Genomic DNA, 14,043 nt, shown 5'->3' on the forward strand with positions numbered 1-14,043 from the left:
TAGTCTGACCTCCTGTATAACAAAGGCAATAGACTTTCATTCAGTTACTCCTATATTGAGCCCAGTAATTTGGGATTAACTAAAGCATATCTTCCAGAAAGGCATCCAGTCTTCATCTGAACACTTCAAGTGATGGAGAATCTACCATTGCCCTTGGTACTTTGTTGCAATGGTTAATCACTCTCACTGTTAAAAATGTGTGCCTTATTTCTAATGATAATTTGTCTGGCTTTAATGTTTAGCCATTGGTTCTTGTTATGCCTTTCTCTGCTAGATTAAAGAGCTCTTTTGTACCCAGTATTTTCTGCTCATGAAGATACTAATACACCTTAAATCAGACACTTCTGATGGCATAAACTCTTTGACCTAGAAAAGAGAAAGTAAAAAAACAGAAGATGATCCTGTCAATAAAAAACAGTGACAATACTAATCTCCCAGGCTGCTAGCGCTGAGTCTGAAATGATCAAAAACATTTTTTTCCCCAAATGTTGTCAATGGGTGCCATAACTGACTGGAAGGCAGAATGGATCACATTATAGATGGCTCTCTAGGGAATAACTCAATGCATAAAACTGAAACAATGGCAAAATTGTCCATAGAGGATAGGAAGGGGTGAAAAACAAAGGAGAATGAAAACCAGGCGAATGCAGAAGAACAAACAAACAAACAAACAGAAAAATCATGGATCAACTTATTCTTTTTACACACAGAGAATCATTTAGTATTTTCAGAGCTGTAAGCAAGGCAATCACATCCTTTATACTGAGACATAGGGCACCTAACACTGGCACTGAAAATATGATTTCTTGCCAGTAAGAGAAAGAGCCTTGGGAAAATCAAGTCATAACCAATGTTGAACAGAGATGATAGTCAAATTTTATCTAAAGATCAGTTTTCAGAGTAACAGCCGTGTTAGTCTGTATTCTCAAAAAGAAAAGGAGTATGTGTGGCACCTTAGAGACTAACCAATTTATCTGAGCATAAGCTTTCGTGAGCTACAGCTCACTTCATCGGATGCATACTGTGGAAAATACAGAAGATGTTTATATACATACAAACCATGAAAAAATGGGTGTTTACCACTACAAAAGGTTTTCTCTCCCCCTACCCCACTCTCCTGCTGGTAATAGCTTATCTAAAGTGATCACTCTCCTTACAATGTGTATGATAATCAAGGTGGGCCATTTCCAGCACAAATCCAGGGTTTAACAAGAACCATCAGAGGAAGGGGGGGCGTAGGAAAAAACAAGGGGAAATAGGTTACCTTGCATAATGACTTAGCCACTCCCAGTCTCTATTGAAGGCTAAGTTAATTGTATCCAATTTGCAAATGAATTCCAATTCAACAGTCTCTCGCTGGAGTCTGGTTTTGAAGTTTTTCTGTTGTAACATCACAACTTTCATGTCTGTAATCGCGTGACCAGAGAGATTGAAGTGTTCTCCGACTGGTTTATGAATGTTATAATTCTTGACATCTGATTTGTGTCCATTTATTCTTTTACGTAGAAAATAAATACACATTGTAAGGAGAGTGATCACTTTAGATAAGCTATTACCAGCAGGAGAGTGGGGTAGGGGGAGAGAAAACCTTTTGTAGTGGTAAACACCCATTTTTTCATGGTTTGTTTGTATATAAACATCTTCTGTATTTTCCACAGTATGCATCCAATGAAGTGAGCTGTAGCTCATGAAAGCTTATGCTCAAATAAATTGGTTAGTCTCTAAGGTGCCACAAGTACTCCTTTTATCTAAAGATCAGTCATTGTTTCAGATCCTATAGAATTCATAGTTTCAATAAGGCTTATATCCTGTGCTTTTATTAAATCTTTATTGTTTTTGGCTTCTAAAATATACTTTACATTATATATATGTATATAATATATATACATATACACATGGTTGGGTCACTGGGGGCTTAACAGGTTTAAGACCCACTGATGATAATTTTTTTTTCTTTAAGCAGATATCTTTGGATAAACTTTTACTTTAATTGTACCCTCCGGGGAAGTAAGGATTCATGCTTCCTTTACAGGATTGAGGATTGTATTATTCCAGAGTCATAGATATTTAAACATTAGCTAATGCATACTGAAGATATGCAACATATCCATACCCAAATTCTTGTCTGAAGTGGCCCAATCTGCTAAAGAAATGTGTGTGCAAGAAAACCTGTACAAGAGGCTGTACAGAGTATCCCCTGAGTAATGAATATAGTTCTGCTCTACATTTATTAGAAGGCCATTTTAATTAAGCAGCCTATTATTGTCTGTCTTCTGAGTGGTTACTTAAATTTAATCTCAGCTGGGGAATCATCTCACACTGGAGATCATCTCCAACTCTGACCGACTGAATTTAAAATGCTCAGAAGTTCAGAACCATTGACCTGACTTTTTTCAATCTTTGTATTGTAGATCTTAATGAGCACTAAAAAAAAACTGAAGATTATCTATATGTAGGACTGTATAAGGAATTCCTCTTTGTATTCATTAGTTGTATTAGCAGATAATTTATAATGATATAAAGAGAGACCATATCTTTTTGCAACAGAACAAGGAAACAAAATTAACGAACTTTCAACATTACATATGTATTCCTGCTTTTTGTGTATTATTATTTATTTATTTATTGTAGGCAAGATTTTCAAAAGAGCTCAGATCCAACAGCACCCGCTTAGGCCCTAAATAAATGGCGACATTTTCAGAAGTGGTAAGCACTCAACAGTTCCCCATTCTCATACAAATTGAGACTTACAGTGAGAGCTGCTGGGAGCTGAGCACTTCTGAAAATATCTATCCCTGCTTGTTTATGGCAACACTCAGGCTATGTCTACACTACTGCGGTAAGTCGACCTACACTATGCGACTCCAGCTATGTGAATAATGTAACTGGAGTTGACATACCTTAGGTCGAGTTACCACAGGGTCTACACTGCAGGGGGTCAATGGGAGAAAATCTCCCATCGACTTACCTTACACGTCTTGTTGGGGGTAGAGTACAGGGGTCAACTGGAGAGTGATCTGCAGTCAATTTGGCAGACCTGCTAAATCAACCGCCGGTGGATCGATCTCGAAACGTTGATCCACGTTGTAGTGTAGACCTGCCCTCTGAATGTGATAGGTGTTTTTCCACACATTCAGAAGGGACAGTGTTCACTGTGAGGAGCTTACACGCTAAGGATAGACAGGCATGTAGACAGAATTTAGGAGGGCAAGAAATAAGGTATATTTACATAAGACAATTGGATTCACTCTCGGCAGCACGACAGAAGTGGGTCTTTAAGAGGCAGGTGAAGAGCCCTGCAACTAAGCTCAGGGAGGCTGTATCATGCACAGAGGGCAGGATGGAAGTGAGCACAGAGGCAACTAGTGGGTAGAAGATGACCAGGGTGGAGACATTAGTGGAGTGGAAGGGATGGGGTCAATATGAAGCTGAAATAGGGAGTGCTTAACATCTTTATCTTAAAACTGCATTAATGATGGGACATAATGGAGGGTAGACATACAAACGGAACTTGTGATTTCCATTATGTTTGGCTGGATGCCTCCAGAAACCAGCCACCCTTGCCATTTAATGTGACAGATTTCTCTTTTAAAAGACAATGGATGAAATCCTGGCCCTATTGAAGTAAATGGGAATTTTGCCTTTTATTTGAGTGGGGCAAGGATTTCACCCCATATCTTAAATATTCACCTTTTTCCACACCATTTAACTACTTGGCACTAACAAAAAATCCATCATGCAGTATATATGCTAATATGCACCAATTAAGAAGCAGTCATTAAAAATCTGCTATCATTAGGCTTCATTAATCTGGGAGGTTACCAATAAAGCAACTGTCCCAGTTAAGACGAGTGCATTGCAATAATATTTTACGTTTACATAGCACCTTGCATACCAAGGCACTGTACCTATTAGACAGATAGATCAATACTACATTGCAGCAGGACTCTGTGGATGTGGGCAGCAGCCAGCTGTCAAACTGTGCACTGCACTACAGTGGGAAGAGGGACATTTTATACAGTTTTCAGAGTAACAGCCGTGTTAGTCTGTATTCGCAAAAAGAAAAGGAGTACTTGTGGCACCTTAGAGACTAACCAATTTATTTGAGCATGAGCTTTCGTGAGCTGTAAATTGGTTAGTCTCTAAGGTGCCACAAGTACTCCTTTTCATTTTATACAGTGATACTGAGGTGAAGTCCTCATCTTAAAAAATGTGATAGCAGATAGAGCTTCAAAGTGAAATCCTGGCCCCACTGAAATAGATGGCAAAGCTCCCATTTACTTCAACGGAGCCACGTTTTTACCTTCAAATTTTTAAGTTCTTGTCTGAAAGATGTACAGATCAAACAGCTTAGAATGCAGCTTATTTATCTTGAGGGTGAAAAGCAAAGACAAATCATCCTAGATCTGAGCCTGAGTTTCAAGGCAGACTAAATATTTTAAATCTGTTGCTTAGACTTCCCCAGAAGTGCCCAAGGCAATTCAGGCTGTAATTGGTGTTCCTTTTCTCACCTTCTCTCTTGTCAAAAATCCACCCTCCCCAGTGTTTTTTAGTGTGTATGCTCTGGGAGTCTCCCATCAGGCTTAGCGGAAGACAGTAAGCATGGACCTAGCTGTCACAAAACCTAGATTCTAGTCTTAGGTCTGATGCAGATTTGGTGTATGTCCTTACACAAATCACTTAATTTCTCTGTGCCTCTGTAAAATGGGGCTCATAATGCCAGCCACCATTGTAAAGTGACTTAATTATCCAAAATATGTTTTATATAGTAAAATAAATCAAATATCTCTACTTACCATTTTATCTAAAGAAATAGTTAATCATGAAGTCACTGCAGGTGTGAGGCGAAATTAATTACGAGGCAGATGCACAAAGACAGTAGGAAGGGGATGGAAATTACATTAGTAAGGGAACAGAGCAAGATGAAGGCAGAACTCTGTAGCCCAGATTAAAACACATTTAAATTGTGCTGGTCAGTGCTCCAGTTTTTGTTAAATCATGACAACTAGTTCATATTTAACTAATAATTAATATGTTGGACCACACGTTCTGATACCATGGAGCACACCAAAAAAAAAAAAAATCACACATATAACTCTTTGGCTTGCAGAAAACCCTCCATTTGTACATGAAAACTGAGCAGTGGCCCATTTTCACAAGATATCACCCACTTTTCATCCACACATGTTGGGTTTTTCATGCACAAGGGGTGCAAAACCAATTTGAGAGGCATGCCCATTGTGCTTACAACAGGAAATGTACTCCATTGTGACTTAATATGAATAAACTAAAACCAAAGATCAAGTGCTGGGATTATGACTCCCTTGCAATACCTCATCATTTTACAGTGTACATTTTAACAGAAAACAAAGATACTGATTTTGTGTGCAGATCCCCAAGCACAGCTAGATGGGCCCATGGAGGGCGTGTATGCTGCATAGGCACTATGCTTACATCTTACATTGATGTCAAATGACAACCTTGGGGGAATGCCTGAAACAACATTAAAGAGTTCTGAAGGGAATTACAGCCAGCCATGCTTGGCTGGAGGAGGTTTGCTGTGACACACACCTTTGAAGATGGTAGGAGAGGGATATAAAAAACATTTATTAAAGAAGTGGAGATTTTGACCTGAGAATAGAAAAAGAAAACACTTGATTTTCATAAATGAAGCCAAACTATTATTTTACTTGTAGCATAGTCACCAGGGTGTTTCCATTTTCCTTTAAAATAATCCATTAATTCATTCCCTCATTATGGTAGACATGGCTGGACAACCTTCTCCTGGTCCTAGAGTTTCATGTTTTGTAATTATGCATCTTCACCAATAGAATATCAAGCTTCTGATAGTAACATGATTCTGAAGATCAAGGTTGTCACCTGACGTGAAAGTAATACTATTGTGTTCTAGTAAACCAAATGCCCAAATAAATGAACATTTCCATCTTCTGTGCCAATTTATGGCTCATTGAGGCTATCAGTCCCCAAGTATCAGACTCCAACAGGTGCCACCTGCTGGTCAAACACAAGCCATGGAACTCGATGATACAGCTTTCAGCAACCGCCATCTTCAATGTAGATGTGCAGTCCTTGGATGCCATATGCCACGGTACACAATATTAACACAGGTGGAGGCCCAGGGGTCAAGTTGGAGTCTGATACTTGGGGACTGATAGCCACAATGAGCCACAAATTGGCACAAAAGATGAATGCAAACTGATCCTTTCCCTACAAACTAGGTGCAATGCTCCTGGCAAATTGCCAATGACATCCTTTGCAGAGAGCGTCTATTGTGCTGTATAAACAACAAAACAGATTTTAAATAACACCAACAAAGGCAGATCTTTACTCCAAACAAGTCCTGTGTGACCAATGACACCAATTAGTAATATCTATAATACCTATCTGAACTATAATTGTTTATTCATGCAATTGCATGTTCTCAGAATTTATACAAGTCTTTCAAAAACATTATCTCAAAGGGATCAGCCAAAAAAGTAATTATATAAGTCAAGCGGAAAAAAAGAAAAATATTTCTAATGACATTATATTGCACGTAATATATGGATTTTACTCCTTTTTATAATCATCCCAGATCATCTAATACAACTGAGGCTAAATGCACATTCTGGAATAGATTCTGATCCATCACACTGGGCACCACCCAATGCAATGAGTGGGATAATAAGCAACTTTTAAGAACTAATTAATCAAAAGCTTCCGATAGTTATTAATTTTTCATTTTAATGCAGATTATAGATATAATTCACTCCCAGTATTAACTGGCCGGTTAAAAGATTTTATGTTTCAGTTTTAATATGAATAAAGGATGATCCTACTAAATTATGTCTATCTGAAGCTTTAAATCATTTCAGTTTGAGAAATGACTGAAAAATAGTTTAAGGAAACAAACACTTATAGGAATCTTCCTTAATTATGTGTAATTTATTACTTTGCTGTTATTTGCCCAAAAATAACTTTGTATTGCGAATTTACAAGTGAATAAAAATAGACTGAAACTAACCATAGCCTGCAGGAAATTGCCTCCATTTCAAATGAGACATTAAGTGAAATACATAAAGCACAGGCCAGGAGCGATAATATGGACAGCCATGAATTAATTTTTCCTTGGCAATTTGTTCACGCTTAGCTATTTCCTGAAAGACAGATACACGTTCAACAGTAATGATAAAATATGTAAAAGAAGAAAAAACCTAAAATGAAAAAAGCAGCAAAGAAAAAAACACCATTTGCATATTAAAAACCCATAAAGTGAAGCAAATTTTGAGACTCATGACGTTTATTTTTAGGTAGGTTTTGTGACAGTAGAGCCAAAATACTAATCTTTAGTAATTACAACTTGAGAAATAGCTATTAGAATTTCTTTTTCCGAATTGTGAACTTCTTTAGAAAATGATTAAACACACTTGTGATTTTTTTAAATGGGGGTGGGAGGGAAACCTTACTCTAAGATCCTGTCTCTGCTGCATAAATCAAACTCAGAAGTCAATCTTGTCAGTCTCAACACAGAGGCACTGATCCTTTGAAGTATAAAGCTGCTGCTTACCAAATCAAAAACAGCTGATTTGTGAAGCAATGAAACAATGCCTTAAAAATGTGTTTCCACTTTGAGTTTAACTAGACTTGGGCCCCATTCACAATATGCTCATGTACTCTTTCTACAATATTTAACCACACCTCATTAACATGGCTTAACACCCAATTCTTGGAAACATGACTTTTTGTTATTTACAATACCCTAGGGTCACACCCATCACTTCCCAGGCTCCATCTAGCATTCCAAAGATTATACAATCTAAGAGGAGGAAGGGAACAGAACACACATTGTTATATTACAGAAAAAATACATACCTAAAAACTTTGCATAATGTATGGAATTTATCTTTCCAAATCTCTCCATTACTCACTCTACTTTTTAGCAGGTAACTTTTTCTTGTTTGTCAAAAAAGGAACCGCATAAAAATTACAGATAACCTGGATGACAAATAAAGAAAACCAACATGCTCCGTGGAACAGCTTGATCCTCTCCTTCAATTTAAAAATGCATCCCCTGTATCTTGGAAGTTCATCCATTGCTTGTGTGCAAGATGCTGTTTTCCTTGTTTAGATATAGAAAATAATAGCTATAGAGAGAGTTCCAGAGCTCTTCTTCCAAATGTTCACAGTTTGCCCCAAATCCACTTACTGGCTACTGAAGGTATCTATTCAGTCCCAAAGTCAGAATATCACCATTTATGTATTATTAATAGTAATATCACCAAAGAGCCTATTCCATCTTTTTTCTCATCTTCTGGCTTTAAGATTAAATTCGATAAGTTTATGGAGGAGATAGTATGATGGGATAACATGGTTTTGGTAATTAAATATTCATAAATAGGTCCAACGGCCTGTGATTGGCTATTAGATGGGGTGAGATACGAGTTACCCAGGAAAGAATTTTCTGTAGTATCTGGCTGATAAATCTTGCCCATATGCTCAGGGTTTAGCTGATCGCCATATTTGGGGTCGGGAAGGAATTTTCCTCCAGGGCAGATTGGAAGAGGCCCTGGAGGTTTTTCGCCTTCCTCTGTAGCATGGGGCACGGGTCACTTGCTGGAGGATTCTCTGCTCCTTGAAGTCTTTAAACTACGACTTGAAGACTTCAGGAGCACAGGTATGACGTTTTTTTTGTAGGAGTGGTGGGTGAAATTCTGTGGCCTGCGTTGTGCAGGAGGTCAGATTAGATGATCATAATGGTCCCTTCTGACCTAAATATCTATGAATCTATTAATCTGTTTTTAGGGATTAGAGTAATCCTCAGCTGGAAGAGTCTGTAAAATGAGACTCCTGAAGCTTACCAGTAGCCAGCTCCTGGGATTGATTTCCTGACTTCTTCTAAATTTAGGGATGCTTAACTGAACATCTTGATCAGGCCTTAGCAAAGAACATCACCCAGGATCTCTCACATACAGAAACATTCTAAAGTTGGCCTTAACCACACCAGAAAGGGTATTCACAGAGGATGTAGTAATCATGTTTCCAGCTGTCAAGCAAAGAGGTATTCACATCTATTACTTGCTGGGTGACATCATGATTTGAGCAACCTCAAGACTAAAAGTGGAACAAGACAACAGGCCAGACCTTTGGGCCTGATCCATCTTCTTTTACTACTCTAGGGAGAAAAATATGGCATAATACTGGTTTATATGGTCAGATGAAAATTCCAACACGGCTGTTCCTCTGAAACCAGTTTGAGGGAATCTTTAGGTGGTGTATAACTTGTGTAGCCATGTCGAGGCCATGCCCATCACAGCCCCAATACAGATGATGTGTTGGGGCATGTCCTGGGGAGCATAAGAATAGCCATTCTGGGTCAGATCAAAGGTCCACCTAACCCAGTATCCTGACTTCCGACAGTGGCCAATGCCAGGTAAGAGGGACATGGCTATAGTGCTGCTGTGTTTCAGCTGTGTGTGATCCCTGGCTGCCACTATGGCCTTGCCATACTGTTATAGCCAGTCACAATTTACAGCAGCACTGTGATTGCTCTACATTATATGGTAGGCCAGACTAATCACCAGCTGGTCCCAGAATCTGAGGGCATTAGTGAGATAGAAAGAAGAAGGAGCATAAGAATGACATAGAGTTGCCTTTGTCTCTACCCTTAGCTTGTTCATTAAGCACAGCTTGCTTGGATCTGAGAATTAGGGCCACCATATTTGGAGTTCAGTGTTTTTATTCCCACAACTTTCAAGTAAACTACCAGAAAAGCCAGTTTACCTCAGTTCAGACCATACAGCAACTGGGGGCAGGAATGGAGAAGTCACAATAGACACCAAAATGCACAGGCCCAAGAAGAGAAATTTGGGACCCCAGTGCATTGTGTTTGCTGGGGCCTCACCCCTAGCATTTCACTTTATTTACACAGACATTAGAGATGTTTTGGGGGTGTACCTGAGCTCAGGGCCCTGGCACAATTGTTCCACCTTCTCTCCTTCCTCCCTCTTCCTCTTCCCCTCAACCCCCCGCCCATCAATGGACACAGCTTTTTTCTCAGATGAGACTCAGGGAACTAATCAAGCAGACAGATTCAATGCCCCTCATCAAAGTGCTTTCAAGCCTTTTGGATTGCTGGTGTCCTGCATGGATCTGCTAACTTGGGCTAGACTTGAAATGCAGCTCCTCCAACAGTTTCTAATGATCCTATATCCAAGCATATATGTAGATGAAGATAGATAGATACTCTACATCTATGTACATCTATGACCTGCACTACAAGATGGTCCCTTAAAATGTCAACTAACCTCCAGTGTGGGGGTCAGCCACAGACCATTTCAAAAAAGGACTCCTGATCAGAGAAAAAGACAAAAAGATCTTCACCACAGATGCCAACTTATTTGTCAGAAGAGCTTACCAGTCACATCAAACTATACAGGGGTAACGATCACAGGAGGAGATGAATCAAAGTATAAATTTGCTGGAGCATTTTGATGATGACTCACAATACCATGCCAATGGTCAACCAGTCCCAATAGGTAGCAACCCACCAGATTGACAATAAATGAGGGAGATGAAGGTCCTAGCTCCTTGGACAGACAGGAGAGGGAGTCAGGTATTGTTCCTGTGGAAACAGTAGCAAGACACTGCTTGGAGAAGTTGATTCTGGATTTTCTGCCCCCTATATATCCTATCTGTCTCTTGAACAGTTCTTGTTGCACAGTGTGGTTGATGAGAAACCTTGGGAGGACTGTAAGTATTTTGATGGACCTTTTGCTGTTTGTACAGACTTTTCCATCAACCTATTTGATTGTGCATGGAAAGGGATGTATGTGGTAAACTGTAAAGAGTTATAAAAGAGAATTTTCCAAGTGAACTACACATGAACTGTAGTAACTGCTGGCTCTTACCTCACCTGGAATCCATGGTGAGCAAACTTGATTTTCAATATGCTATTGCATTATTACTTGATATGTTGTAGAACAGCTCAGCTTTTATAAACATGTGAATAGTAGCCCACTAATAAAAGGTAATTCTTCCTGTTTAATTCAAATAATTCAATGCCTATCATTAGTCTTTTGTGGTTTTAGCCATTCTTTTGTACTGTCTTTCCCATATTTATAGCAGATTTCACAACTGGATACCTTATCTTCAATGGCAGTGTTCATGCTTGGCCAGAACAGGATCTCTCTGATCTGATGCTTCTCAGATGACCACAATGGATTATGCTTACAATATTTGATCTATGTGGCTCCTATTATATTATCATCTGCTGCTGTGCTTTTTGTTGTGTTGGAGGCCCTTGCTGAAGCGGCCAGGAGGATGAATGACTTTGAGGGTTTTCATTTCTTTACCGAAGTGTAGCTATGTTTCCTCCCTGAGACCAACAGATCTGGTCCTTCCACCTGGGGCTGAAAAGCAGAGGAAAATACGCTTGCTGCTGAAGACAAGCACCAAAAGTAGAGGCCGCCTGACATGGCAGATGAGGCAGTGTAGCTTCCCCCTCTTCCCACCACTTCTCAACCTTAGAAGGTGTATAACTGAGCCCTCTATGTGCAAATACTCAAAAACCTGAAAACATACTTATGTTAGAGTATTTTCAAGTTAACCAAATGGCTAAATTAAATACATCATACTTAATTATACAACACTGAAGACAAGAATGATAAAACTATTGCCTTAGAAGGGTTCTAAGACTCTAATAGTATCATAGTTTTACCTCTTTTATTCTCAAATAATCTGTGGAAGAAATTTTAAGAATTTCGCAGTTTTCTTCTGTAATGATGGACAGTAGGATGTGCGGCAGTTTTGGGGGGGCTGTTTCCAGAGTCCCAAAACAACTTCCTCTGATAAGCTTAAAAAAGAAAGGAAAAGTATCAGACTTTTTTCTCTGTGATCGGTAAAATGGGGGTAAAATGAAATGTAAAGGTTAATTTATGTGCAACCACTTAATTTTGAATACTTTTTATACCGCTAACTGTTTCTGATTTAGTCACTGTTAATGTGTCTGAGTCTTGCTTCATATTACTTTCAGAAAGCATAGCCAAGATACAGTCATTGTCACCAACTGATACATTATGTAATAAACATGCAATCATGTGGCAGTTAGGGAAGGCAATAATACAGCAGAATAGTATGTTAATGAGGTTCAATTTGATTCACTGTTTTTTGTAAACACCCCTTGTAAAAAAGAAGCAATATTCCTAAGGATCAGCTGTCCTGTCTTATGAATATGTCTTCTGTTCAAAGAAGTCAGCTCAGGGAAGAATGTGGGAGACTGTCCAGGAAAGATGGACTAGCGTTAATGGGCCAGACTCTCAGATGATGTATATCAGCATAACTATGCCATTGTATACCAGTTGAGGATGCTTCCCACTGTATTTGTGGTGTAGTTAAACTGAGATGAAAGCTCCATTACCATTTAAGTGATAAAATAGTCAACGACAAATATCTGTTGAAGTTATCCAGTGTGATAATTTATAGTAAAGAAGTGACGATTTAGTAATTAGCAGATCAGCAAGTAAGCAAAGCAACATCACAGGAATTTTTAAACTCACTGCAAGAGGCCAATTCTGTCTAGTGCCTGAATTACACTTAGCAGTAACATAACTCTGTATTTCCTTGGCATAACATTAAATGACTGAAAAGGGAAATGCACAAATTGATTTGAATCCACAAACAGCACCTGATCCTGCACCCACAACTCTAAGTTCTGCCGGAGCAGAGGCTGCTTAGAACCTTGCAGAAGCTCAGCACCAATAAGTAGAAGAGCCTTCATCTATCCTTATTAGATAAGGCAGATAATGTATTTTTCCCTGCAAGTCGGCCTGTCAGAAATAATCCTTTTTAAATCCTAGTAAGCTTTGCTTTTGCAAACAATGGTTATAACATCTTAGTATAACAAAGATAACTTTTCTTTACATGTTTGTACAATAGTCTTCAAAGTGACTCGCTTTGAAGTGTTAATTAAATGGGGTACTAGGCCATCAAACATCTATAATTACAGTAAACTGGAAATTTAGTGTTATTGCAATGCTGTGAAATAGATAAAATGGTCTTAGAAATATAGATTGTATTATTCAAAATCTTCTATTCTATTTTTACATTCAACAATAATGCTTTCGCAACAAATGGTTTTAGTAAACAATATTCTCATCACTGCCTTCTCTACTTTCAGTGCTATGTTCACACTAAACTGCAACACCTTAAATCATAAATATGTTGAGGCCTATAGACTCAGAAGCTTATAAACATTAGGATCCATGTCCACCAGAGCTGGGAGAATACTGAGAAACAAATTCCTCAGCGCATTCACTTGAGTATAAATATTAGCTCACTTTGACATGCTTGCATCCCTTTTGTGTTTGATTCCCACAAATGTCACAGCACTTTAGCTTGTGAAAAGCAAATTTCAAACTGGCATGTTTGAATATTTGTTCCAGAACAGGTACATTTTATGTGGGATGGGATGCTGCTTGTTCAGGTAGCTGAGGGCCATGGTTAAGGGTACGTTTTAGTCATAGGTATTTTTAGTAAAAGTCATGGACAGGTCACGGGCAGTAAACAAAAATTCATAGCCCATGACCTGTCCATGACTTTTACGATATACCCCTAACTAAAACTTGGGCGGGGGGCTGCGGATGTTCTGGGTGGCGGTCCAGGGACTCTGTGGGTGCTGGGGGAGGTGGCCTGGGTGCCCACTGGTGCTGGGGGAGAGAGGGCAGGCAGCAGAGCGTGGCCTGGGACCCCCACTGGTGCAGCCCCTGAGCCAGCACTGGCCACCGCAGACGTCACAGAGGTCACGGAAAGTCACGGAATCTGTCACTTCTGTGACACACTCACAGCCTTAGCCACAGTTAACAAACTCCTCTCCAGAACCCCTGGCACAAAGGAAATAAAGGCTCTAATTCAAGTCAGTCCTGCTCCCCATTCAATTCAATAGGAAAACTCTCATTGACTTAAATGTTTCAGAAACAAGTTCTAAGTGACCTAGACAATGATGTGACTGGTCTGTTTGCAGCCAGGACTGTGAACACACACATGTTA

General features: G+C 39.2%; 1 protein-coding gene across 1 annotated transcript in view; it reads right to left on the bottom strand.

The window, feature by feature from the left end:
• Positions 1-14,043, bottom strand: part of CNBD1 (cyclic nucleotide binding domain containing 1) — a 401,361-nt gene that overhangs the window by 211,816 nt on the left and 175,502 nt on the right. Inside the window, exons 7-8 of the mRNA XM_048837242.2 lie at positions 11,717-11,851; positions 7,025-7,157 (exon numbers count right to left, since the gene is read on the bottom strand). Of these exons, the coding sequence (XP_048693199.2) occupies positions 7,025-7,157; positions 11,717-11,851 (268 nt within the window). The remainder of the gene's footprint in view (positions 1-7,024; positions 7,158-11,716; positions 11,852-14,043) is intronic.

This window comes from Caretta caretta, chromosome 2 (genome assembly GCF_965140235.1).
Source record: "Caretta caretta isolate rCarCar2 chromosome 2, rCarCar1.hap1, whole genome shotgun sequence".
NCBI lineage: Eukaryota > Metazoa > Chordata > Testudines > Cheloniidae > Caretta > Caretta caretta.